Source organism: Poecile atricapillus, chromosome 21 (genome assembly GCF_030490865.1).
Source record: "Poecile atricapillus isolate bPoeAtr1 chromosome 21, bPoeAtr1.hap1, whole genome shotgun sequence".
NCBI lineage: Eukaryota > Metazoa > Chordata > Aves > Passeriformes > Paridae > Poecile > Poecile atricapillus.
This window is the reverse complement of record NC_081269.1, coordinates 3,809,783-3,836,850: the sequence shown is the minus strand read 5'-3', so window position 1 is coordinate 3,836,850 and position 27,068 is coordinate 3,809,783. Positions and strand designations below refer to the sequence as shown.

General features: G+C 45.8%; 2 protein-coding genes and 4 non-coding genes across 8 annotated transcripts in view; 1 reads left to right on the top strand and 5 right to left on the bottom strand.

Annotated features, from left to right (window-relative positions):
* The window catches only part of TEX14 (testis expressed 14, intercellular bridge forming factor), a 29,582-nt gene extending 20,163 nt beyond the window's left edge, over positions 1-9,419 (bottom strand). Inside the window, exons 1-6 of the mRNA XM_058854135.1 lie at positions 9,284-9,419; positions 2,915-3,029; positions 1,987-2,152; positions 1,536-1,672; positions 869-950; positions 317-447 (exon numbers count right to left, since the gene is read on the bottom strand). Of these exons, the coding sequence (XP_058710118.1) occupies positions 317-447; positions 869-950; positions 1,536-1,672; positions 1,987-2,152; positions 2,915-3,029; positions 9,284-9,419 (767 nt within the window). The remainder of the gene's footprint in view (positions 1-316; positions 448-868; positions 951-1,535; positions 1,673-1,986; positions 2,153-2,914; positions 3,030-9,283) is intronic.
* On the bottom strand, positions 3,972-4,186 carry LOC131587209 (small nucleolar RNA U3). Its single transcript, XR_009279321.1, has one exon. It is a non-coding gene; the product is annotated as a small nucleolar RNA U3 (small nucleolar RNA).
* LOC131587198 (small nucleolar RNA U3) lies at positions 5,734-5,947 on the bottom strand. Its single transcript, XR_009279311.1, has one exon. It is a non-coding gene; the product is annotated as a small nucleolar RNA U3 (small nucleolar RNA).
* LOC131587211 (small nucleolar RNA U3) lies at positions 7,080-7,293 on the bottom strand. Its single transcript, XR_009279323.1, has one exon. It is a non-coding gene; the product is annotated as a small nucleolar RNA U3 (small nucleolar RNA).
* LOC131587210 (small nucleolar RNA U3) lies at positions 8,292-8,505 on the bottom strand. The gene has a single exon (XR_009279322.1). It is a non-coding gene; the product is annotated as a small nucleolar RNA U3 (small nucleolar RNA).
* Positions 9,308-26,419, top strand: RAD51C (RAD51 paralog C). Of its 3 annotated transcripts, none has more exons than XM_058854136.1 (10): positions 9,308-9,447; positions 9,540-9,874; positions 10,986-11,244; positions 11,490-11,656; positions 12,636-12,769; positions 15,201-15,332; positions 17,443-17,509; positions 20,146-20,206; positions 22,684-22,744; positions 26,196-26,419. In XM_058854136.1, the coding sequence occupies exons 1-10, from the start codon at positions 9,389-9,391 to the stop codon at positions 26,301-26,303; spliced, it is 1,383 nt and encodes a 460-aa protein (XP_058710119.1). In that variant the 5' UTR covers positions 9,308-9,388; the 3' UTR covers positions 26,304-26,419. The 3 variants fall into 3 exon arrangements, with proteins under 3 accessions (XP_058710119.1, XP_058710120.1, XP_058710121.1); XM_058854137.1 differs by having other exon boundaries at positions 20,146-20,207; positions 22,669-22,744; XM_058854138.1 differs by lacking the exons at positions 9,308-9,447; positions 9,540-9,874 and adding an exon at positions 10,042-10,296.
* Positions 26,420-27,068: the final 649 nt, after the last annotated feature.

Sequence of the window (27,068 nt, the reverse complement as noted above, 5' to 3'; positions counted from 1 at the left end):
GGATTAAATGCTGAACAACACCATCTGTGCAACCCTAAATGTATTTCCCACCACAAAGAGATCAATCCTGAAACACTGCCATCAGTGATTAGCCATAATTGGGTTAATATTGCTTGTGGGTTGTTGTTGGCCTCTCAGACATCAGTCTGACTCAGATATTAATCAATGAACAGCAGAAAACAAGGTGCAAGCAGGAAACAGGGAATAAATACAGAACAGACGTGGAAAATTACCCAAACAAAGCACTGGTACAAGAATTTGCTGTGTGGTTGTAACAGACACAAAGAGGGGCTAAAATCTCTTTAATTCCACTTACTTGGTCATGATCATGTAGGGCCCCACGTGGTAAGAAAATGCTGGTTCATCATCAGCCTGAATCACATCTTTCTCCCCAATAATTGGGAGAGAGGCCAGGTAGCCCAGGTGGCCACTGCCTGCGAGATAGAACTGAAACAGGGCATCACCAACAGGAAAACCCAACAGCTCCCAAATTCCAACAAGCTCATTGACAACCTGAGTGTAATCACTGTGAGGGCAGCACCAGCTCAAACATCACCATGAAATCTGAAAAATCAGGGCCAAAATTTGAATTGCCCAGTGAAGCTGGAAGAGGAAAGGCAGAACCCATCCTTAGGAACTCCCAAAGATGATATTTAACTGGAATTTCTGCTGTTCCAAAGCAAACCAGGGCCTGGCATCCACCAAAGGCCTGGATATTTGTGCCCTTTGTGGGGTTTTTCCCATCTTTTCAGCAGAAATAAGAATGCACTAAAAGTTAAAATATAGCACAGGTGGGATAATTGCAGGAAATTCTGGAAAAAAAAAATGTTTTAATGTCATTAGAAAATCCCTACCCACAGCGTCTTACCTTCCCAAAACCAAAGCTGTAAATGTTCCTGGCCACACTGGGTTGTGCTTTCAGGAATTTTCCCAGTGAATTATCAGCATTTCTAAATACCAAAAACAAAAGCAGTAAGAGTAACTTATTTACTCCAAGACTTGGATACAGAGAGAGGAAAAAAAAAAGCAGAATTTCTGCCAGAACCCAGCACTTGACTGGTCCCTCACACATAATGTGGATGTTAAAATTCCAAATTCTTGTGCAGCTAATTAAAACTTTTTAAATGCACTTTTATTTATTTATTTAAAGCAAGATAAACAATAAATATGCACACACTGTATATCCTGCACTGCCTTTTTCTCCACAAGTCTGTATTTTTCCCAACATGTATCTAACACAAAAACTCCTGAAACAGTTGGGAACACACCCCCAAAAAGATCTGCAGTCATCTTAAAAAGTCAAAAAACAATTTCATGCTACCACTTCAATACTACTAAAACCCAGTGCTTGCTGATTTCAAGAGTTTAATTAATAAAGTTTCTCGTAATATACAGATATTTATCAATTTTATACTTGGAACTGTCACAACAGAAATAAAATGAATCCCAGTGGAGTTAAATCTGCTACTGTCAAAAAGATACAAGAACTTGCAACTGTTAAAATAACAGAAAATGGAAATAAAATCTCTTGTTACCCTTGGACAAGGCCACCAAACCTCGAGGGGCTGCAGATCAAGGCCTTTGAGGAGCCAACTTTCCTGAGCAGATCCGAGGGAAGGTTCCAAATTGCAGCTTGCATGTGCATTGTGCACTGCTGGATAAATTCCAGCATCTGGGCAGCAGCAGGAGGAGGGAAAAACAATAAATTAGGGCTTCAGAATAAGAAAAAAATATTTCAAATTCATAAATCAGTTATTTGCAATGTCGAAACGGGCATTTTGAGAAAGGTATTAACAGAAAAAACTCGAAGAAAATCAATTACATGAAAATGGAAGAAAAGCTGACTTCAAACAGGCGACAAAATTCAAAAATTCACCCACAGAAAATTATAATTCCAGGTTTCTTTTTAAGAGGAGCGTTGTGATAACAGTGAAAAGGAGTTTTAAATCAATATTGCAGCCGAGAATCAGCTTTCCACACAAATACCTGAGCACTGCTTTCCTTCCTGGCTGACAAAGCCCAGAACTGGGGAGTTTTGCCCTCTTTGTCGTGGACTCTGAGATCTCCTCCTTCATCCAGTAACCTGCTGAGGATGTGCTGGTTCCCTGAAAATGCAGCTGCGTGCACCGGGGTGCTCCCATCGTGGCAGCGACTGGGGAACGGCAAAAAAACGTTCAGCAGGGGGAAAAAGAGAATTCCTGGAATGTTTGTGCACTCCCAAATAACAGAATAAACCATGAAAAAAATGGCAAATTATTTCTCTATTTAGCTCTGAGGAGCTTTGGCTAAAATAGCAATGTGCATCTTTCGTTTAAGACAAGTGAATGTTGGGCTTCACAGGATCAAATTTCAATTTTTAATTTTCATTAATATAAGTTTGATACTTAACTGATTGGCATGTAAGCCAAATTTCAGCAGCACATCAAATAACAGAATAAACAGAATAAACAAATAACAGAATAAACCATGAAAAAAAGGAAAATTATTTCTCTATTTATCTCTGAGGAACTTTGGCTAAAATAGCAATGTGCATCTTTCGTTTATGCCCAGTGAATGTTGTGTTTCACAGGATTAATTTTCAAGGATTAATTTTCATTAAAAAATAAGTTCGATACTTAACTGATTGGCATTTAACCCAAATTTCAGCAGCACATCCAATAACAGAATAAACAAATAACAGAATAATTTATTTACCTCTGAGGTAAATAAATATAAATAAATATAAATAAATATATAAATAAATATAAATAAATAAATATAAATAAACAGAATAATTCTATTTACCTCTGAGGAGCTTTGGCTAAAATAGCAACATGCATCTTAAGCACATTTTCGTTTATGCCCAGTGAATATTGTGTTTCACAGGATTAATTTTCAAGGATTAATTTTCATTAAAACAAATTTGATACTTAACTGATTGGCATCTGATCCAAATCTCAGCAGCACATCCACAATTTTACCCAGCCCCAGCAGCGCAGCAGTGAAGAGACAGGTTTGACCCATGGAATTCACAGCATCAACAAAAATTCCTGCAAGGAAACCAAAGATTCCGAGGTGCTGCTTGTTTTAATAAAAGCTGCTGCTTCATCTCACAGCTCTGAGCTGCTGCAGAAAGGAAAATAAAGCAGCACAAATTGAAGAAAAAAAGAGCAAATGATATTTTATGTGATTTTCTATAAGGATTGAAAGCGCTGCTTGTCCACGAGGATTTGAAATAAAGGATGGGTAGGCAACAAATGGTGCTTTTATGTGTTGTGTAAGGAATTAGTAAGGACTTATATGTACTGTTTAAATTAGAGGGATGGATATATACATATACATATATATAGATACAGATATATAAAAATAAATAATATAGATTATATATATATAATATAAAATATATTATATATAAATAAACTTAACTATAAAATAAATATTAAGTAATTATATCACTGTATTTTAGGAGTATAATAATATATTAAAAAACATATTATAATATATACATATATACTGTATTAGTACAAGTGATTGACACATGAGCACACATAAAACAGGAGGGCAGAATCAATAAATAATTAAAATTTAATTAAAAATAATGATTATAAATAACATTACATAGTATATATTACAATGATATATAACATAACATAACATAACAACATAACATAATATAAATTATTACACAATTATATATTATTAATAAATAATTATTCTTTACTAATTGGTCAGAGCATGGGGCTGATAACGCCAAGGTCGCATGTTCGATCCCTGCATGGGCCATTAGCTTAAGAGATGAACTCTATGATGTTTGTGGGTCCTTTTCCAGTCAGAACACTTTATGATTTCCAATATTTAGTTACTTTAATTAATCAAAATAATTAATTACTATTTGGAATTAATTATCAGCCGGGACGGCCATGACCACTAAAGGGAGAATGATGGGGAAGCCGAACTATTTTTTAACCATGCAAAAAAAAAAAGGGCCACAAACCACTCAGCCCGTGTTCTCTCCCTCCCGAGCCCCACCAAAAGGGGCCGGGAACGGTCATCAATGGCGAGCGGCTCCTGCCCAGGCAGCACCGCCCGCCCGCTTCGCGCTCAGGAGAGAACACCCTGCTCCTCCTCGTGGCTTGTGACGCCGATCAGGTGCGATCACTCTCCTCTAGTGACCAACTACAGAAATGATCCCTGAAAGTATAGTCTTAACCCAACCCCGCCGCCCGCGCGCCTCCCTCCCGCGCGCACCCGCACGCAGCACACGCCGATCCCCGAGCACCCGCCCCGCCAGCCCGCGGGAGCAGCCGGCGCGGCCCCGCCGAGCCCCCGCGCCCGCGGGAGCGCGCCCCGAGCCCCCCGGGAGCGCCCGCGCCCCGCGGAACGGCCGCGCGTGGCGGCGCGGGGGACACGCCCCCTTGATTTGCATGTTCTGCCCTCGCTGGCCAATCAGATGCGCGGCTGCTGCGGCTCCACCCCCGCGACGCGCGGGACAGCGACACCGCCCCCGAGCCCGCCCCGTGCCGGCGGCCAGCGGCCCCGCTCCGGTCCCCGACACGGCGGCTCCACCGACACCCGGCCCCAGCGGCTCACGGGCCGCAACACGCTCGCCCTCGTCCCCGCTCGGCAGCGTCATCCCAGCACCGGCTCGTTCCCCAGTTTGCAGAGCGCGTTCACGGACCGAGGCCAAGGATTCTTGTTGTTTTATTTTAATTTGTTGTTTTATTTTAGTTTGTTGATTTATTCTGGTTTGTTGATTTACTCTAGTTCGGGTGGTTCATATAAAAAGCCGGCTCCTCGATTATCAAGCCTTTATTTACGCATTTTTATGAAGGCATCAGGATTCACTGCTTACAAATGGCATCGCTTTATTAAGGATGCTAACTCTGAAGCAGGCAGCATGGTGCCTGTGGGGTAACAGGCCACATAACTCTCTCATCCTGGCCTGAGAAAGTAGCCTGGGAAATCATAAGGAGGAATTAAAACAATTCTCAGAGATAGAAAGCAGCCTTGCAGGTGCTGTTTGTCTGTACCTTGTTTATCTGCAAGAAAAGGTCGAGTGGTGGTAAACTCCTCTAACCAATGATAGTGATGTGTTAGTTTACTAATCCATAAGAGTTTTCTTTTCTGCACTTTTCACGTATCAGTCTATAAAAAAGACCTGAAGTAATAAACGGAGAGAGAAAATTCTCCAGTTGGACTCCACGAGAGAGTCTGTGTCGTTCTTCTCACCATTCCCAATAGAGCAACACTTGATTAATTAGGATTCAACCCCTTATTTACTAGTTGTTGTTCTCGTTTCCCGTGCTGGTTAGTCAGCCTGTGCTGGTTTTCCCTCCGCTTGGGCCGGGGGGTTATTAGGAGTAGGTGGTCGGTGGGTCAGTGGTCGCGATGTCCCACGGCTGCAATAACCTTCCCCCAGTCCCGACCTGTCCAGAGCCCCTTCCTCTGGACATCGCAAACCATTTTCCTTTAAACAAAATATGAGCGAAGGCTCCGAGTTTCACAATACAACTGTTTATCTTCGCTGCCTGGCTGCAGTTTCTAATTACTTATTAAAAAATAGGAAGTTTGGTTGCGTTGCGTAGGGGCTCGGGGATTATCAGCGGCACCCGCAGCACCGCGTGGGATCTGCTGTAGCGAGTGTGAGCCTCCCAGAGCAGGAATAAATCCCCACACACAGCTTTGAGCTGCCGGCTAAGGGAGGGATTGAGGGCGAAATCTGTTTTTAACCACGAAAAAAAAAAAGGGCCACAAACCACTCAGCCCGTGTTCTCTCCCTCCCGAGCCCCACTAAAGGGGCCGGGAACGGTCATCAATGGCGAGCGGCTCCTGCCCAAGCAGCACCGCCCGCCCGCTTCGCGCTCAGGAGAGAACACCCTGCTCCTCCTCGTGGCTTGTGACGCCGATCAGGTGCGATCACTCTCCTCTAGTGACCAACTACAGAAATGATCCCTGAAAGTATAGTCTTAAGCCCAACCCGCCGCCCGCGCGCCTCCCTCCCGCGCGCACCCGCACGCAGCACACGCCGATCCCCGAGCACCCGCCCCGCCAGCCCGCGGGAGCAGCCGGCGCGGCCCCGCCGAGCCCCCGCGCCCGCGGGAGCGCGCCCCGAGCCCCCCGGGAGCGCCCGCGCCCCGCGGAACGGCCGCGCGTGGCAGCGAGCGGGACACGCCCCCTTGATTTGCATGTTCTGCCCTCGCTGGCCAATCAGATGCGCGGCTGTTGTGGCTCCGCCCCTTCCCCGCCTTCCCGGCCGGGAACGGCGCCGCCGCGCCCCGCGCTCGGCCCACGAGACGTCACGGGAGGCGGAATCGGCACCGGGTGCTCCCCTGTCCCTTGACACTCACTGATGGACACCAGGTCACAAGAACGCCCTGCAACGCTACAGGCTTTGGGAAGAGTCGCTGGAAAGCTGCGTGGAGGAAGAGGACCTGGGGATGCCGCTCGATAGTAGCAGCTGAGCAGGAGCGGAGAGCGTGCCCAGGGGACCGAGAAGGCCAATGGAACGCGGCTTGTATCGGCAATAGTGTGACCAGCAGGACCAGGGCAGTGACCGTTCCCGGGACTCGGCACTGGTGAGGCTGCACCTCGAATCCTGTGTCCAGTTTTGGCCCCAGCACAAACAGAAGGACATTGAGGACCTGGAGTGTGTCCAGAGAAGGGAACAGACTTCCGAAAGGGTCACAGATCTGATGAAGAGCAGCTGAGGGAACTGGGGGGGCTCAGCCTGGAGAAAAGGAACCTCCGGGGGTACCTTCACCCTCCCTGCAACTGCCTGAAAGGAGGATGTAGGCAGGTGGGGTCTGTCTCTCTTCCAGGGGACAAGTGACAGGATGAGAGGAAGCTGCCTCGGGTTGCATCAGGGGAGGTTTCGGTTTGATATTGGGGAAAATGTATTCACTGGAAGGGTTATCAAGTACTGGCACAGTCGGCCAGGGCAGTGGCTGAGTCCCCATCCCCTGCAGGGATTTCTGGAACGTGGTTGTGGCACTTGGGGTCAAGACTCAGGAGGCAGCAGGCGACCCAATCTGAGCTCGCAGGGCTAAGCCGCTTATCCACAAATAGTCTGTTTTTTAACCATGAAAAAAAAAGGGCCACAAACCACTCAGCCCGTGTTCTCTCCCTCCCGAGCCCCACTAAAAGGGCCGGGAACGGTCATCAATGGCGAGCGGCTCCTGCCCAAGCAGCACCGCCCGCCCGCTTCGCGCTCAGGAGAGAACACCCTGCTCCTCCTCGTGGCTTGTGACGCCGATCAGGTGCGATCACTCTCCTCTAGTGACCAACTACAGAAATGATCCCTGAAAGTATAGTCTTAACCCAAACCCGCCGCCCGCGCGCCTCCCTCCCGCGCGCACCCGCACGCAGCACACGCCGATCCCCGAGCACCCGCCCCGCCAGCCCGCGGGAGCAGCCGGCGCGGCCCCGCCGAGTCCCCGCGCCCGCGGGAGCGCGCCCCGAGCCCCCCGGGAGCGCCCGCGCCCCGCGGAACGGCCGCGCGTGGCGGCGGGCGGGACACGCCCCCTTGATTTGCATGTTCTGCCCTCGCTGGCCAATCAAGACGCGTTCCCGAAGCCTGGCGGCCGCTCGGCCCCGCCCCCGCTGTCCCCCTGACGAGCAGTGACGCTGCCGGCCGAGCTCGGGCTGTCGCAGTTGTCGCGACACGGCACAAGGGACCCTCACCGCCCGTGCTGCCGCTGCCCCGGGACAACAGAGAAGAGCCCCGGTACCACCACCGGCAGCGCGGCACGGTTGCCGCCTGGGGTTGCACTGAGTCCTGGCCTCTCCCGACACTTTTAGGGTGGTATTCATGTACCAAAACGAACAACCCTCAGCGCACTTTTTAATGAATTCCGGCCTCTGCATCTCTGGGCTCAGCCAGAGCACCACGGACCCCACAACACAGCCGACTGCCCGGTATAAAGAACACAACACGGAACAGCTTCTCCCTAAACCACATCAGAATTTGTAGCCTGACAGACACAGACTTCCGCAAGTGACAAAAGGTAAATCCGGAACTGGTTCCCGTTAGACCCGTGTCACTCTCTGATCACCACCGTTCATCAGAGAAGCCACACCAAGACCCCTTGCCCTTCACTAACAGGTGGGTCGAGAACAGCATCGGCCTGAATACCCTCATAAAGCCTAAACCCGTGCGGCTGCTCCCGCCCTCACTGGGCGCCCACTTATTGTCACTGCAGTGAGAGGCTGTCCTCGTGTTAATTAGGAGAGAGGGAAATGTCCCTGAGCAAGGATCACCACTCTTTGCTCATTCCAGCTCTTTCTTTAAACATCAAAAAAAAAAAGGGCCACAAACCACTCAGCCCGTGTTCTCTCCCTCCCGAGCCCCACCAAAGGGGCCGGGAACGGTCATCAATGGCGAGCGGCTCCTGCCCAGGCAGCACCGCCCGCCCGCTTCGCGCTCAGGAGAGAACACCCTGCTCCTCCTCGTGGCTTGTGACGCCGATCAGGTGCGATCACTCTCCTCTAGTGACCAACTACAGAAATGATCCCTGAAAGTATAGTCTTAACCCAAACCCGCCGCCCGCGCGCCTCCCTCCCGCGCGCACCCGCACGCAGCACACGCCGATCCCCGAGCACCCGCCCCGCCAGCCCGCGGGAGCAGCCGGCGCGGCCCCGCCGAGCCCCCGCGCCCGCGGGAGCGCGCCCCGAGCCCCCCGGGAGTGCCCGCGCCCCGCGGAACGGCCGCGCGTGGCGGCGCGGGGGACACGCCCCCTTGATTTGCATGTTCTGCCCTCACTGGCCAATCAGATGCGCGGCTGCTGCGGCTCCACCCCCCCTCACGCGCAGGCCCCGCCTGCCCCGCCCTGCGGACCCGCAGTTCTGGATGAGCACAACCCACAGAGATCCGCGATCCTGAAACGCAAACAGAACTGCACCGAACGTTTGGTTTCATGTACAAAATCCCCTATTCCTATGTGGCTACTAATCTGGTTGTCAAAATGTTTAAGGTCTTGAACCGTACCTAAAGCATTTGGCAGTCCAAACTAAAACCCCATTCCTACCGCTGACGTTCAGAATTTCAGTTTTACAGTGCCTCATATCCTTATCAGCACTTTACTAATAAAAGATTAGTTTTATTTCAATTAATTCATTTTAATATATTTTTTTATTTGAGAACTATTCCCACTTAATGGAAAAGGCAGCTATAAATCATTTTGCTAATATATTTCACTCAGAAAACGGTATTCTACAAGCAGTATTCTGACTATTTTTTACCAGAAATAAAAGAATACAGGAAAAAGTAAATATTTTCGGCCAGTACTTATCTAAACTTAGCTTTTACCTTTTTTCAGAATCTTCTTCACTTTCATGTAGTTCCCTTCCCTGACATACTCATGAAGGTCAGCTTCCAGGGAGTCTCCTTTTATACTTCCAAGCTTGACTGGGCATGGAAATGGGAGAGGGATGGGATGAGCCATCTTCTTTCCTGAACAGAACTGGGAAAAGGTAGGAAACGTCATCACGCTGCAAAGCACCTCAGCGTAAAGAAGTTATTTCTGACTTCAGAACCTGCTTAAATTTATGTCTGTTTCCTACAGAAATATCCAGAGATGGAAGGGGAAAACAGCCTCCTGCCCTGCCTCAGAGTGCCCTGTGGGAACGGCCGGTGTGGGGACACAAGTGGGACGGGAGAGGCGACAACCGGGACATCACAGAACCCGCCAGGAGCAGCAGCCTCTCGGAGGGCACATAGGCGGCTCTCATCCAGCGGCACTCCCGGGTGGGGAATGCCCACTCCAGCCCCTTCCCAGAGCCCACGGACACCCGCGGCCCAGGCGGATCCGCTCACCCCGGCTCGAACGGCCCCGACGAGCGGGAACGGCCCCGACACGCGGGAACGGCTCCGCGCATGTGCAGCGCCGCCACCCGCCAGGTTCGCGCCAGGGTGGGGCGGGGGCGGGGCCAGAGCGTGAGGGGAGGGATCGGTGGGCGGGGCCGGGAGCGATCGCTGCTCTCTGGGCGTGTCCGAGGCGTGTCCGGAGAGATCCGGGGCGTGTCCGGAGCCTTTCGAGGCGTGTCCGGAGCGATCCGGGGCGTGTCCGGAGCGATCCGGGGCGTGTCCGGAGCGATCCGAGGCGTGTCCGGAGCGATCCGAGGCGTGTCCGGAGCGATCCGAGGCGTGTCCGGAGCGATCCGGGGCGTGTCCGGTGCCGGTGCGGCCCGGTGGCGGGGCCGCGATGCAGCGGGAGGTGGGCACGCTGCCGCTGGCCCCCGCCCTGCGCGCACGCCTCGCTGCCGCCGGCTTCCAGACGGCGCAGGAGCTGCTGGACACCGGCCCCTGCGGCCTGAGCAAAGGTACCGGCGGCCTTCGGCTCCGCGGGGCCTCCCCGGGATCTTCCGGGCCCTTTCCCTTTCCCCTTCCCTGTCCCGGCCCCTGGGACGCCCCAGTGAGACCTCCGGGAAATGGGCACGGTGAATAATAAAGACGATTCTGGTAAAAGATCTGCTGACACTGATGGATGGAAATGGGATGCAGGAAAACGAAAGGATTCTGTTAGGCTCATCCCTCCTCTTTCCCCAGCTTCATTTTTCTTTTTACTATGCGATTTAAACAAAACAAGCCTGTTCGAAGTTAGAAAATTGTCTTTTTCAAGGAGTGCGTAGTGATTCCTCCCTGTGAGGGTGAGCAGGCCCTGGCACAGGGTGCCCAGAGAAGCTGTGGCTGCCCCTGGATCCCTGGAAGTGTCCCAGGCCAGGCTGGGTGAAGCTTTTGAGCAACCTGGGATAGTGGAAGGTGACCCTGCCCATGGCAGGGGTGGAACTGGGTGGTCTTTACAGCCCCTTCCAACCCAAACCAGTCTGGGATTTTGATTATCAATCGTTTTACTATCTATGACAATAAAAGTTTGAAGATCACATCATTAATACCAGGGCTGTGTGCATGTTGTCCTGAGAGGGTGAATATGGATCATTTTGTGTCCTGCTGCAGAATCAGTCACTGCTTATAAAATAAAGGTGATGTTTTGTGGTTTTGGCTTCTCTAGAAATTGGAATCTCCAGGGAAGAGGCACTGGAAGCACTGCAGGTGGTGAGGCAGGAATGTCACGGAGATGCAGCAAGGACAGCTGGGGGATCAGGTGCCACCAGGAAATGCACAGCCCTGGAGCTTCTGGAAGAAGAGCAAGCCCAGGGCTTCATCATCACCTTCTGTTCAGCACTGGACAACATCCTGGGAGGTGGAGTGCAGCTGACAAAAATCACCGAGATCTGCGGAGCACCCGGTGTCGGCAAAACACAGCTGTGGTACTTCATTGTCCCATGACTTGTGTGCAGCCAAGAATCACTTCTTGTTTAACTCAGCTGAGAATTAAGTCCATTTTTCTTGTTGTAGTGATTGCAATCTCTGATTCTTCTCCAGCATTATAAATATAATAACGATTGTACTGGTCCCTGTCCCGTGTATTCCTCAGCAGGAATGTCACTCCAGGAGTGAGCTGGGACAGCTCTGGGATGCAGATACTGATCTCTATTTCTGTTTGCCATGGCAGCATGCAGCTGGCAGTGGATGTCCAGATCCCAGAGTGCTTCGGGGGCGTTGCTGGAGAAGCCGTGTTCATTGACACTGAGGGAAGTTTTATGGTGGACAGAGTGGTGGACATTGCAGCTGCCTGTGTGCAGCACTGCCACCTTATTGCTGAGGCTCAGCAAGAAGAGGGTAGGTTGCTAATTCATTTCTTTCTGGAGGAGGCAAGAATGGAGTGAAACAAGTGTCTCGTAGGCTGCAGTGTTACTTTTGGAGTGTTTGCCAAGAGCTTTTTATTTCCACCTGTGTGTCTCAAACCCTGAACTACATCGGTGTCTGGAGCAGACTGAGCTGGGCTACTTCAAAAATAATTCTTTTTCTACATGGTGATTTTGTGAACATTTTGATCTTGGGGGTTTTAGGTGGCATGTGGGGTTTTGGTGTTTGCCCTTCCTCCTTTCCTCTTTTCTTTTCCTTCCTTCCAGTTTTTTAGCACATTAGTGATCATCTTTGCACCTGTTGAGCAAAACTGAGTGTTTTGTTTCAAAACACAGGAACAGGTGGGGAAAGAAAAGAGGAACAGCAGAATATTATGAGGCAATGTTGCTGCTGAAGCCCCACAGAGTAAAGCTGTAGCTGGAATTCAGCTCCTCCATATAGTTAATATAGCCAGACTGCTTTTAATAAGAGTGTTATTCTCTCATCAGTCTCTTGGGGATGAGGACACAACTTTTGTGTTATTCATGGAGAATTTATGCACCAAACTTCTGTTTCAACTGAGGTTTTTTAAGACTCTGTATTAAACGAGTTACTGCCTGTATATTAAACAAGGGATGATTAATAGTCCCTGATGTCCTCTGGTGGTGTTCTGGCTTGAAAATGATTTACTGGAGAAGTTCTTGCTTCAGAAATAAATTTTTCATTGTTGGAGGCCTCCCTTGGAGGCTCCAGAGTGTCTTTGTGCAAATGCTGGGATAGCATCTGCTCACCACCTTCCTGACTTTCAAGCCAGATGGAAAATATGTTTCCACACTCCTTACCTTGCCTGTTCTGTTTCTGGGGGCTTTGCTGTTGCTATGTGTGGAGGGCAAGGTTTGGTGGGATGATGAAAGTAACAATATGCTCGTACAGAATTCTGACTCATTTACTCATCTGTTTGTTTTGTTCTCAGATCATCGGAAAGCTTTGGAGACTTTCTCTCTGGAAAATATCCTCTCTCACATCTATTACTTCCGTTGTCGTGACTACACAGAGCTGCTGGCCCAGGTCTACCTCCTGCCAGAATTCCTGTCAGAGCATTCCAAGGTAAGGGTTGTTGCAGGCTTCTCAGGAGGTGTCACTCATCTTCACGCTGAAGGTTTTTTGTCTGCTGTAGTAACAGGAGTAAACACCTTGGTACCTCATCAGCTTGGCAGTAAAATATTGGCTGATAGCAGAGTACAAATGTAAAGCCTTCTGCTTGTTTGCCTTTTCGTTCCTGTCCCAGTTACTCTCAAGAGTAATTTGCTTTTGCCATCCTCCTGAATTTCCACTCTGAGTTGAGGACACCGGGTCTGTGCTGCCACATGTTCCATTTCTGTGAGCACTGAGCTGTGAATCAGCACAGAACTGCTCCACACAAGAGCCTCGGAGCCAGGGGGGTATGTGGTGACCATGAGGCTGGCATCAGAAAGGCTTGGTGCCACCGTTTTTGCCCTAAAAGATCACTGAGCAACAGAAATATCCTGCACCATCCAAGTGACTCTTCTTTTCAGTGCATCTTCTGTTGCTACAAGCAACCAGAGCTTGCAGCTTGACTCTTGGGTGGACTGCAGCCAGAAAGTTTCTTAGTGCTTAATGTCTTAGAGAAATGCTATTGTAAGGCAGATTTTCACCACCTCCCCTCCAGATTTCTGGGTTCTGCACTGCAGATCATTCCTTGTCAGGATCTGGGAAATATGACTGTGCCTTGGTCTATCAGAGCACAAATCAGTGTTGGATTAGAATGTCTTTTGTATATATTGCAAATTTTTCATTCATGGGAGCTGTTGTGTTCTTGAAAACACAGATGGGAGCCTCACTTTTGCTCGGTGTAGTCTGGTATTTCCCTTTCCCTGCCAGGTACTAACGGTGCCCTGTTGTGTTTGCTCTTGTGGAAAGTACATGGCTTCATTAGCACAGTTCCACTGGGCTGCAGCTCCCTGGAACCATCTGTGCTGATTATCTGGGCTTGGCCTGCAGCCTGAAGTGCTGAAGGTTGCAGAAGAACCACAAGACCTTCTGCTGATTCCTTGGACAGGCTAGAAGCGACTTGACAGATTGCTCACTGCAGTCCAGCTCTCATTAAAATTAGTCTGATTCCTCTGGAGCCAAGTCTGGGACCACAGCAAGCCTCCAGATTTTAGGGTTTTTTGGAGAGAGAAAAAGTTGTAGAGGTTTAGAGATAAGAAAGATGTAGAGTTAGAGCTCCAAATGTGCCATTTGGAAATATGAATTAGTTTGAGGTCTTGTAATAATATAAGAAAGACTGATAGAAAATATTCTTGTAATAAAAAACCTAATTCTTTAAGGTCTACTAGAGCAAGGCTGGCAGGGACAAGGCAGGTGTTACCAAGCTCCCTTTACACTTGAAAGTGTAAAGATTGGGAGAAATTTAACTAAAGTGTAAAGATTGGGAAAAATTTAACTAAAGTGTAAAGACTGGGAGAAATTTAACTAAGTTGCATCTTACCTAGACATATTTTTGATAGCCAAGTTACATAACCACATATACATTCCTGTCTAGCATGAGTCATGTTTATGCTGTTAAGCTGATTGTTCTTAAAGGAATGATACATGAGGAAGATGTACAGGCTTGTGGAAAAGAATTTGTAGAAAGAAGAGAAAATGAGAATACGATGAATGTCTTCTTTTAATCCCAACTATTTAATCTTCTTTTGCACATTAAGAGGATTTTTTTTTTTTTCAGTTGGAGGCCCAGGACCATTTCACAGTGTGAAATGTGCAGGCTTGTATGTTCCAGTCATAAAGAGACTTTCCAGTAATGAGTTAAATCAGTAATGCAGAAAATCAGGATTTTTGTGTCGTTTCTGCTTTGTTATCTTGTGCAGTAATGCAAGAGCTTGTAGATATCAAGGATCTGAGTGACACCTGAACATGCAGGCACTGTAAGACCATCCATCTCCCTCCTGTATTTCAGACTTGGGTCATCAAAACAGCCACAACAAATGAAGTTAGAATAAATCAAAATCCCAGACTAATGTTTATACAGTGTCTTGAGGGTGATGAGCCAGCAGCTGCAGTGTTCTCTGACTTCAGCTAATGATTGCTACAAAAGAAATAATTCAGCAAAGCAAACATCTTGAGGCAAGATGGATCCTCAGCTCCAGTGCAATGTGCCTGCAATATCTTTAGGCATCTGTTAAACATGTTTCCAAGACAGATCACTGATAACAGCTGAATTATCTCAGCAGTGGCTCCAGAGAGCCTGAATTCTGATTTGGATTTGGATTTACTTTTTGAGGAAGAAGGTGGATTAATTGATGGTTGTGGAGAGTTGATTGAAGTACAGTTCTGCTGTTTAATGATTATTTTCTCCAGTTTCTCCTCTGCAAGGCTTTAAGTTCAGCTTTGCCAGTCATATTCACCTAAGGATGATATAAAACACTCCAGTGCACTTAAAAACAGGTCTTGCTGCTTTTTGTCATTTTTTTATAGGATGGTAATGGCAGTTTTTTATCTTTTCTCCTGCATTTAGGTCCGTCTGGTGGTGATTGATGGAATTGCCTTTCCCTTTCGCCACGACTTTGAGGACCTGTCGCTGCGCACAAGGCTGCTGAACGGGCTGGCACAGCAGCTCATCATCATAGCCAACGACCATAAATCAGCTGTAAGTCCAGGGCAGGCTTAAATCCCAAAAGATGCTACTTTTTTTTTACAAAGAATTAAGGAAATGTGAATTGCTTTTGTCTCTAAATAGCAAAATAAAACTGCAGTAATACCCTCCGCATTCACTCTTGCTAGTTTAGTTGGTAAACATACAGAGATCCCAAAGGTAAAACACCTAAAAGGTGGGAAATTCCTAGACTTGCCAAAATAAGTAAAATTTGCATCAACAGCATCCTGTGGATCTTAATTATGGCATTTCTAATGCTGTTTGCCATCATCTCCAATGATTTGCTTGGACAAGGAATGCTCCTCTGGTGACTTTACCTACAAAAAAACCTTGGAACATTCAGCAGTTCCAACACAACTTTCCACTCTCTGTTTAAAAATAAAAATATGGTTTTAGCATTCCTAGGGAGGAAAACCACTTTATCTGCTGGATTGGCCTCCTCTTCTGGCATCCATGGAAACCCAGAGCCTCCTTCCTGGGCATTGTTCCTACGTCACTGATGGTCTGGAGGCAGCAGACCCGCAGCCAGCAGATGGCACTGGGAAGCTGCAGCTGTTCCAGAAGTTGTTTTGGAAGTCTCTGGCAGCTCAGAGAAGCATTGTTCAGGAATTGGAGCTTCCTCAGCCCTCAAAATGGTGCTTGTGCCTCTAAGAGTGTCCAGGTGATTTGTGACCTTGTCACCCACAACACTCTGGCGCAGTTGGCTTTTGTTCCAAGCTGCTAAAAATAAAACTCCTCTTGTGCTTCCTCTGGGAGCTGTGGGAAGGGAAGAGCCCAGCATTCCCAAAGTGTCCTGACATGAGCTGTGGAGCTCCTTCCTGCTGCTCTGGGCACCAGGGAGATGATGGTCTGGGGTTTGCACAACCTCAGGTTTCCTGAGTGCTTTCCCCCACAGCTTGGTACCTGGTGACCTTGAAGAGCAGCTGCTGTCCCTGGACAATGTTTCTCTTTGGTCAAGGATGAAATACATAAATAATTTCTTCTGAGCCAGGGAGCAGTTTAGTACAAAGTTGCTAAATAAACTCTTGCTAAAGGAGTCAGAGCTTCAGGAATGGTTTTACTTGGATTTGCCCTCTTGTTAGTGGTGTCTGAGTGAGTTCCATGAGCTGTGAGCAGGCTAAATCCAGCCTGCATGCCAGGGATTGCTTGTCAGGCAGCTCTGGATGCTCTAATATGGTAGGAAGTCAGATCCTAAAGATGGACTTGGAGTGAGGATGCCCAGCCCTTCTCCAGCAGGGAGATGAGGAGGCTATTTGGGGTTGTTACCATGCACTTGAGATGAGTTACTTCTCTAAAATGTGCAATATCTGTGCTGGGCTCTCAGCTGTGTGAATGTTTTAGGGTGTGCTCAGTGGAACTGTTTGCTGTCACACACTTTTCTGAGCTGCTCCAGCAAGAATCGTCTGAGCATGTCAAACAATGGAACTCTCTAGGGTCTTAGATGGGTACAATTTTTAATTTTTAATGAACTTTGTCATTAATATTCCTGGCTCTTTCCTGTCTTACTCACCCCCACTTCTACCAGGGATCTAACCTAGACTGTCTGTGAGCCTCCCACGAGTGATTTGGGCTGCGAAAACACTCCCCCTCTCTGTCTGTTCACTTCCATTCTGCTTTGTGTTGTACCCACTTGTGCATTTTTAGACTACAAAGCACAGAAATTCAGGTAATCACCAGGCTAATAGACATTGTGAGCAGCACCACTGAGTTCATTTACCCCAGGGACTGAGAGCTGGCTCCTTGTGGAGGGCCAGTGCAAGTCACCTGCAGCTAAACACAGATCCAAACAGCATTTAGGACAAATGTGGGATAAATCAGCTGTGTGGAGCTTGCCTTCCTTGGGGAGGGAGAAATTGAGATTTCTTTAAAGTCTTGAATGAAAGAAATCTCCCATTCAAACCAAAAATACATTTTGCAGATTTCTCTTAATTTGTTCTGAAAAGATGAGGTACCTTTTCAGCTTCTCATCACAGTTGCCAAGAATTTTGCCTGAGTAACTGCTTCATCAGTAAAAGCTTTTTTGTAAATTCCCTCTCTTCCCTCCCACCACTAATATGATTTCCAGGAGATTTTCTTATTTCTTTGCTTCTGTTTCCCCTTTCAGGTAGTTCTGACAAACCAAATGACAACAAGAATTGGACAAAGCCAGTCCACATTGGTACCTGCTTTAGGTAAGTGTTTAGCTTTGAGCTGGAAATTGATATACGAGTTCCTTTCCTTTGGCTTTATGTACCTAGAAAAATAATCCAAAAAATGTACCTAGGAGCAGTAAACCTCTAGCAGGGATGTGGTGAGGAGAAGGTTAAATCACTCAAAAAAGAACCCAGCTTAATGGTTGCATACCCCAAACTAAGCTGCAATTTCCTAAATTCCCTGTGAACCATTCACTGCCTCTCCCAAACAGTCTAAATTGTTTATTTTCCCATTACCCTTGAATATGTCCCATTAATTATTTGCAAAGGCATTTCTTATTTGCTGTATCACTGGAATTCTCTGCAGTTATGATGTAGAGGGAAGTTCTCTGTGGGATCCTCAGGCACAGCCTGCCCTGAGCCAGGTTAAAGATTTTTTTTCTAGGCTGCTCAATTTTGCCCTATAATGAGCAGATACCTCATCCATGCCTTTCTGCTGCAGTCACAGGGGAAAATAAAACAGTTCTGAAGTGGAGATTTCTACAAATTAAGGAAAGGTTCAGCATTTAAATCTTATTTCAGGCTGTAGCTTTGCATTATTTTATGATTCATTTAAAGGGCACAAAATCCTTCCATTTCTGTGAGCTAAGTAATGATTCCCTTGCTCTGGAGAGGAGAGAGAAGGGGACAGTACAAAGGCAAAGATGTTCCCAGAGTCTGTACAGGTACCAAACCATTTGGCAGAGATATAGGGTAAAATGAGCAAACACAGCCCATCTCCTGCAGGAATGTGAAGAATGTGGAATTTGGAGCTGTGCAAGCAGACCCAGCTCCCAGGATCAAACCCTTTATGTCAGTTTTGCCTCTTGCTCTCTCTGATGGATTATTTTTGGCAGCCTTTCTGGCTACAAACTCAATTAAAGCTAATAGAGTCTGTCTTTTTTCACTGGCCAGCATTGTTTGGGAGCTGTTGTGTTTATTGAGTCATGGGGACAGTAAAGAATGTGAGGACATTCAGGGGAGGTTATAATTCCCAGATATCCTGCCTTGCCTTGTGCATAATTTCTTTCACAAACAATTAATTTGACATGACCTCCTGTGGAGCTGACTGTGACTCTCCCCAGCGTGTGTGACCACAGTATTGTTAAACTGAGCAGTGTGAACTCTTCCAAAAATGCATCTTGGTCCCAGTTGGGAAAATATTTAACCAAGTGGTTTTGATGCTCTGCTCAGAAGAGATGGTATTTCGAAAGTCCCATCATAAAGGCTAAGGAACCTCCCACTCCTCCATGGTTTGGTGAAACCAAAGGAACTGTTGAGGGAGGGGTCAGCAGCAACCCCCAAGTAAAATCACTAAATTGGCTTTTTTCCCCCATTGCCTGAGAAACAGTTTTTTCATGAAAGCATTAATCTCTAAATTCTTATTCAGCTCCTTAGCAGAAGGGAAGATCTTAATTATGAGAAAAAAAAAGAAAAAAGAAAGAAGCACAGATGCTGCAAGGTATTAAGTCAGGAGCTTTATGAAGGGGACAGCTTTCTTTCCCACTAGTGATAGCTAAGCTGGGTGTTCCTAGACATTTCTACTAAATATATTTAGAAAGGAGGTCAAATACTAATCTACAGGCAGTTCAACTCTGAAATATCTCATTTTACAGTAGCATTTTTCACTCATATTCAGTGCAGTTGGAAACGTGTTGGTGTGGAATTTGTAGCCATTGTAAAATGTGTTTTGATCTCTGCCTCAGAGCCATTTCTGAGAGCCAAAATCTTTAATCCCAGCTCAGATATAGTGGAGCAAGGTCTGGCAAGATGCCCAGAGGGTCTAGGTCTTCATTACAGTGGGATCATATTTTTTTTTCCTTCTCTCTGCTCTAATAAATACCAGAGCACCGGGGGCACGAGGGGCTGGGGATGTGGAGGAGACCAGGGAGGGGTGGACAGGAAAGAGCAGGTGGACAGGGGAAACTTGACTGTTTTAAAATGCAATCCAGCTTTGTACTGCTGACAGGATAAACAGAGGAAAAAGCACCCAATCAAGATGTCTGTACATTGACTTGTGGTCAGGTGTGAGCTGAAACAATGGGACTGAGTCCCTGGAGCAGGATAAAAATCCAAACTTCCTTCTCTCCACCACACCTTCCTGCTCCTTGCTTTTGGTTGTGTTATTTTGCATTTTGCTGTCAGAAGCAGAAGACTGCTCCAGGGGCCTTTAATACTTTAATAATCGTTGACTTTCTCCCAAAGCTGGTATCCCAAAGGGACTAATGTTTGCTCATAATTATGCCTGAGAGACAGAATATCACAGTTCTGAAGTAGGATTTAGACCTCCTCACCAGACTTCTTCAGTAGTAATTAGGCAAATCTCTTCTTCAAGCTGCCTCTGTTTTCAAGACTTGTCTAGTACCTGTCCTTTATTAGGCATCCATAAAATTTTTCTACAAATACGGAAGTATTGCATCAAGATATCCATAAAACATATGGACTACAGAGGTTATTCCTTGTCTCGATGTATTTGTTGTGAAATCCTTGAAAGGATGAAAAAGATGTGATGCATCACAGCAAAAAAGGCATATTTTGTTTTAATCATTGTGGGGGGGGTTTGAAGATTAATTTTATTTCAGCTTGCTGCTGGGGGTGGTGTAAGAGATAATGATCTGTCATTTTGTGTTCCTCAGGAGAAAGCTGGGGACACGCTGCCACTGTCCGTTTAATCTTCCACTGGGACAACAGTCAGAGGTGAGGGAAACGTGAGGAAAATCCATGAAAATACAAGAATGGCACTGGAAAATCTTTCAGACTGGCCATGGGGGCCAAGCAGAGGTTTGAATTTGGCTCCTGGCCTTGCTCTGCTACATCCCAGACTCCCAAGGCTCAGGAATTTTCTCTTTCAGTCTGGGACAGTGTGGGCTGAACTGTCAGGTTCCTCCTCCCCACCATGGTGGGTTCTTCCTGACAAGATGCCATGGTTTATAAAAGTGTAGCATCCTAATGGCAGTTGTTCACACACAAGAATTTAGGATCTGGTGGCTGAGTAGAAAATTTATTTTACTATCTGCATTTTGCAAGATAAGGTTGGGGTTTTTTTTGAGTAAAACTCTTACTTTAATGTGAATTTTTGCCATAGACTCAGTGCAGGTATTGAGCTGGTGGGTCACAAGGTGATTTTTATGCCCCACTCTGAAGAGGTGTAATTTCAACAGTCTTATTATAAAGAACCTCCCACTCCTCCATGGTTGGTTGTAGCCACTATAATTTCTTTCAGAAGAATTTTTTTGCTTCAATGTTTTCATCCCCAGTTAGTCCAAAGCCAGAGATGCCAAAGAAGGCTTTAAAGCCACGTAGCCAGTGACCCTCAGGACAGGCTGCTGACCCTGAGCTTCAGGGCTTGAACCTTCTCAAAACTGTGAAATTCTGTTTGTTGCAATGAGATCTCCTCTTGTTTCCTGATTCTTTTTTCCCTTCTTCACATTGCAAGGTCATTTCTCTTTCCTGGTCAGTTAAATTTGTCCTGTATATAATATCACCATGCAGCAGCTTGAGATTAAGGAGCTGTGCTATAATTCCCTAATCTTGTGCAAACAGTGAGCAAAAATGCTGCTGGAATGTTGTTGTGCAGAGTTTTGCTTGTTGAATTTGAAAGAAAAATGCAGTGACACTTTCTTGGGGAGTTTTGTTTTTACATTCTAAGTTTGAAGGCAATGCAGGATGATTACAGCAGGCTGTTTAATTTGGAATTAAATTAACATCACTGATTAGTTAACAGTCTTTTTAGGACAAGTTGCATCAACATAATGATTGCAGAGTGAACAAAAGTTAATTTTATATATGAAAAGAACTTTTTTTCTTGTGCAACAGAGCTAGGAAGGCTGCAAATAGAAGTTCCAGAAAACAAGCCAAGGACAGACAAACCTGGCTTATTTACTGATGTAAATCTGCAGCTGACATGGAGTGGGGCCTGCAGAAACAGCAACTCTGGATACAACTGTAAAAGTAGAAATAGCTCAGTGCTGTCTTATTTCTGCACAGGCTGCCCATAGCTGATGATCCCATTGTGGTTTTGTTGTTTTGATATCAGGTTATTGAGGCACAAAGATCATTTGAGGATCCATTTGCCTTTTATAAAATACTTCTGAAGTGTCTTTGGCCAACTCTGATACCTGTCTCCTCCTTTCTCTCTACTACTGAAAATGTCAGAGAGGGATTCTAAGGGTTCTCTTTGCTGGGAGGAAAGATCCAGTTGAGTCAGAGGCTCCAGCTGAGCTCTTGTGAAAGCCTGGCTTCTGCAGCTCCAGATTTGGGCAATTTTGTCAAGTATAACCCAGCATTTGAGTGTTCTGAGGAATTCCCTGTGTAGCTAACATGAAGTGGCAGCGTTCCTCAGGCTGTAATTACGTGCTCTCTAATAGAATGGCACCTCAGGGAGGAAAAAACCCCCCGAAAATAATTAACAGGATTTTTGGCAGGGTGTCTTGCTACAGAGAGCAGAACACTTTCTAGATTGGCTTATGTAAGTGTGAGTTTTGGGGAGGTGGGCATGGTGCAGCCCTGGCAAGGGTTGAATACCCCTTTCCTTTTAAGCTGCTTTGCAATTTTCTCTCTATATTATGCAAGCATTTACTATAGAACACAAATCAAGGTGTATTGCTTAGAATCTAAATGCAGCAAATCAGGGAAGTGTCAGAGGAGAAATAAAAAGGAAACTATTTTCTCAAGGTTGTGCTGTGTGTCAGTGGCAAGGGCAGGCTTAGAAATAGAACATCTCCAGCTGCTGGGTTATATTGACAGGCTTGCGAGATCTCTGGAAAAAGCCTCCCTGGAAGTACTGGAATTCTTGAAGGTCTCTCCCAGCTTTGGGAGGTCAAAGAACAAGTGATTAATGGAGTAAGGAAGAGTTGTGCTCAAAACCCTTTTTGTTTGCATTTTAAGAAAGTGACATTTGGAATTAATTGATGATGAATATTGTTCCAAAAATGTCATCAAATACTGTGATGAAACAAGGCTAATTAATCATTCACTCTTTTTAGTAGGTTTAGATTGTGTTTGAGCTGACAGGTCATATAAGGATGGGAATCCACAGTTTGAATGACCTATATGAAAATACATCCCTAAGAATTCCACTGGTACTGTAGGAAAACTTATGTCTAGTCACTGGCTATTTGGTATGTTTATTAGTGTATTAATTAAGTAAAATTACCTGGGGTTTGTTTTACCAGGTTGGCCACGCTGTACAAATCACCGAGTCAGAAGGAATCCACCGTAGCCTATCACATCACAGTGAGTGTTCCTTTGGGGATGGAGATTCACAGGTGGGAGCACAGTGTCAGCTGGAAAGGAATTTCACACAAATCTCAGAGTGGTCTTTGCTCTCTTAGTGTTGCTTTTCAGCTGCCTTCTGAAGGGAAGCATTAATAGTGGGATCTCTCCAGATTTAGGGGTAATTTGATCTTTTTCTCTTTAGAAAAGTGATCCCAACGTTTTGTCTACTCAAAGTTAAAATACTTTTGATTTCCAGATCAAACTTTCAGGCAGCCTGTCTACCTCTGTTCTGCTGCTGGTGCTGCTTATTTTATCTGCCCCTGATGTTAACTTTTGCCCTAAATGCAGTTACCAGGATCACTGAGCCTTCATTCTGGGAGACCTGAACAGTTTTCTCTCTGGTCAGGTAGGGTGTGGTTTCTCAGGTGCCTCTTTGCATCTGTTCCAGCTGAGTTCATCCTGAAGGATGAGAATGACCAGAATTAAACCTGGTTTTCCAGAAGCCTCACCAGTGCTTTGTTCCATAGGTATTTCCCCAGCTCTCTGTGTGGTGTAACCCACCCAGTTTATCCTACACTGACCCTACACCCAGCCAATATACACAGATTTTTCTCTTCTGTCCCTATCATAGAAGGAGATTCCAGCTTATGGCTGGAGTCCCTATTCATCCCTAGTTAAATCCTGTGATTATTTCCTGTTGTGGAGTGCTTAGATACATATTAATGAGAAGAGATGCTGTCTAAGCTGCATTTAGGTTTAAAAAGACAGCACCACTCAACCCTTACATCCTCAGATGTCAGATCCATAGGTACAATTCCATAACTATTTGCTACGTGTCCTCATGGAAACACGTTGCCATAGCATTTTCTGCAGATTTTAATGCTGCCATCAGATGAGATCCCCAAACTTTCAAACAGAAATCAGATTTTTTTTTTCCCCCCACACTCCTGAATGTATTCACCTGGACAGAAGAAATACTGCAAATATATACTTTTATAAAGACTGGAAGGGGAAGTGGGATTACATCTCAAGGTTTTTTGGATCATGTGATGTGAGTCCTTTTTTCTCCAGCTGACAAACAGATGGATTTTATCTTAGTTTAATTGCCTTTTTCTTTCAGTTTTATAAGCACCATAAGACAGCTATGCTCTCTTCTGTGTAAATGCACACTATCTTGAAATGGAGTTGAGAGTGAATCCTAATCGAAGATTAGTTAAAATTTAAGATTATCCCTGTGTTTTTTCCCTTAATCCTGATGAATTGCTTCAGCAGATGATTTCTTTTAGTAAAAAATGGATTATCCCCATTTCTTTCATGAAATTCAGGTCTGATAACAGTCTGCTATTACCATTTCTCATTCCATAGTTAAACTGAAAGATGTCAATACATGTCCAGTGTTTCCAATTCAGATTTGTGTATAACCAGCATACAAAAAAAAAAAAAAAAAACTTAAAAAAATAATTCCTTAGGACTCAGAAATGTGCAAATGAGGTTCATTGGTACCATTTGCGAAGCGGCTGCTCAGTACCCATGAGTGATGAAATGTGTAAATTCATGAGTGAGCTCTGGGATTTTTTTATCCCTGTCCTTTCCAGCACACTGGAGTCAGTCACCACTCTGAGGGGGCTGTGGAACTCCTCTCCCATGAAATCCTTTCTTCCACAGGCTGATAAGGATTCATTCTTAAATGCAGAGTATAGAAATGGAAATTGATTTATGCACAAGGGAGTAAGTAGCTCGGCTGATTCACCTGAATTTCCCAGGAATGTGACCTGATTATTTCATAGTGAAAGACAGAGACCCAGGATCTAAATTCCGGGTAGGAATTGTGTTTCCCTGAATTGTGGAGGGTGTGCCAGGCCAGCAATGGGAGCGCTGCTCAGGTAATAAAGACATCTACCCTTGCCAGTCTTGCTGCAGAGGGTGTAAATCCAGAGGACATCAAGGAACAATTCAAAATGACAGAAGGCTGAGCTTTGTCCTTGGTTCCAGCAGGCATGTCCTCACCATCTGAAACTCACTACCAAACCTCACAAATATACACAAAATTCTTGCATTTTCAAGGTACTGCCTGTAACCAAGTGCAAGACACCCATCCTGGGCAGCCTGCTTTATGTTCTGGCCCTTATAACCCTTGGAATGCTTTCACTGGGAGTCAGCATTCTGGATTAAGTGGATACTTGGCTACAGATCCACCTTTGTGCCTCAGGGAAATGGCAGAGATTAGATGCAGTGAAACATTAAACTTGAAGATTCCCCATTATGCTCTTTAGAATAACACTTGAGTTGCTTATAAATAGCAGAGGGGCTGCACAGATCCTGCCCTTGTAACACCTCTTGATGTTTGTTCCTTTAAAAAGCCTGGGTTGGGTGAGGTGAGGCATTCAGAAATAGAAATACAGAGATGGGAGACTTAAGACATTTTGCTGGGATTTGGGATTGATCTCGGTGTGGGACACACTGGCATTTGGGAAGAGTCACGTCTGATGGTAATTCTGCCTGCTTTCCTCACACTGCACCAACCCAAAATGTCAGCATTCCTGAAATGCTCTCGTCCCCACATTGTCTCTACTTGAGCATTTTGGATCAGCAAAGCAATTTTGTGTTCTGATTAATGCCTTTTCCTCCCTAAGTCTGCACTCAGAGTCTTCACTGAGCTGTCAGCAGTGCTCTCTGCACAGCATTTGTCTGGAGATGGGAATTCAGAGAGTTGCAAGCTTCACACAACATCTCATCATCTCCATCTGCATCCATGACATGTTTAACTAACTGACTTGGAGATCTTTCATATTTTAAAATGGTTAAAAATTAAATTGTGAGCTGCAGAAAACATGAGTGGTACTAGGCCAGATAGATCACTTCAAGCACTCTCCTGAGTAGCAGCATGTAGTTTTCACTTCTACATTTAGTTTTTGGCAGTCAAAGGTTTTCATCCCATTGTGTCCCATAAATTACTATGCTGGAAGAGTCTTTGCAGTCTAGAGACAGATTCAGCTCTGCTGTTCTCTTACAATGTCTCATTGATGTTTTCAGTTCATTAAGTAGGTACACGGAACAAAAATATCCTAGGTTGTAGAAATTCACAGTTTTGTTTCTGAAAATGACTGAGGCAATTAATCCAGTCATCTCCTTGCTTCTGTGGGAGCTGATGGATTTGTCTTTTGATTTATTTAAATAGGCAACATAAGTTAATTTACAGAGAAGCAGTTTTTCATAGCCATAGGGGTGATAAACAGTAAAATGAAAGTGATAGCCTGGTTGGTGAAAATAAAATATCTTTAAAAAACAAAATGAGCAGACATAAGTTGGCACATGTGTTGTAAAGTTTGCAGTGCTGAGCTTAACCTGGTCTATAAACATTCAGTGGCTGCTCATCCCGAATAAATGACAGCATGATCTTCTGGGGACTGGTTACTCATGCTTTCTATCCCTACAAGCCTTAGCACATGATTTTCCTTCCATTTTCCAGTCCCATGGCTTCCGAGATGTGCAGCCTCCAGCTGTCACTCACAGCGCAGAAGGGACTGAGCTGAACCCTCGGAAACGGCCACGGACAGAGGAGGAGAAGCAACAGTGATTCCAAAGTGGAATGTTAAAAACCTGCAGGAGAGCAGTGGCAGAGTGAACACACAGCCAAAGGCAGCCTGAGAGACTCTCAGCTTCACTTCCTGCTCAGGACTTTATTTGAACATTAAGACTGCAATGTGCAAATTCCTGTGGCACAAAATTCCTTTGTGTATGACATAATTGTACTTTTATAATAAAAAATCTATGTTTTCTATAACAAACAGCTTCAGCTTTAGGGTTGGGGCTTTTGTTTGTTTGTTTGTTTGTTTGTTTGTTTGTTTGTTTTTGAGGGGGTGGGTGGGCTACAACCATCTTTCACACTGGTTAAAAAGACAATGAAATGAGAGCCCCTAGCACAGCACATTTAATGACAGGCATGTGGATCAGTCATTTGGCTTTGTGTGTACCTGAATTTTAAGGAGGTTGGATGCAGCACTGTGTGCTCACCACGGGCTCAGAGCAGGACACAGGCAGTGGATGCTGGAAGAGAAATGCAGCTTTCTGTGCTACACCAGAGTGGGGCTTTAGCCCTCACCTGCCGCAAAGTCCTTGGTCAAGGACAATCAAAGCTCTGCTTTGAACTTCTCATTTATCCTGTAGTGGCAACAAGAGATGAAAGGCTGCATCTGAAGGACAAAGGATTTAATCCAGCACGATAATTTTATCTTCCTGTCTCAGTAAGTGGGAATATTTTACCGTGGCTCAGACTTGAACCAAACTGCTGCATAGCCCTTACTTCCACATTCTTCATTTCATTTCTTGCTGTAATCAGGGT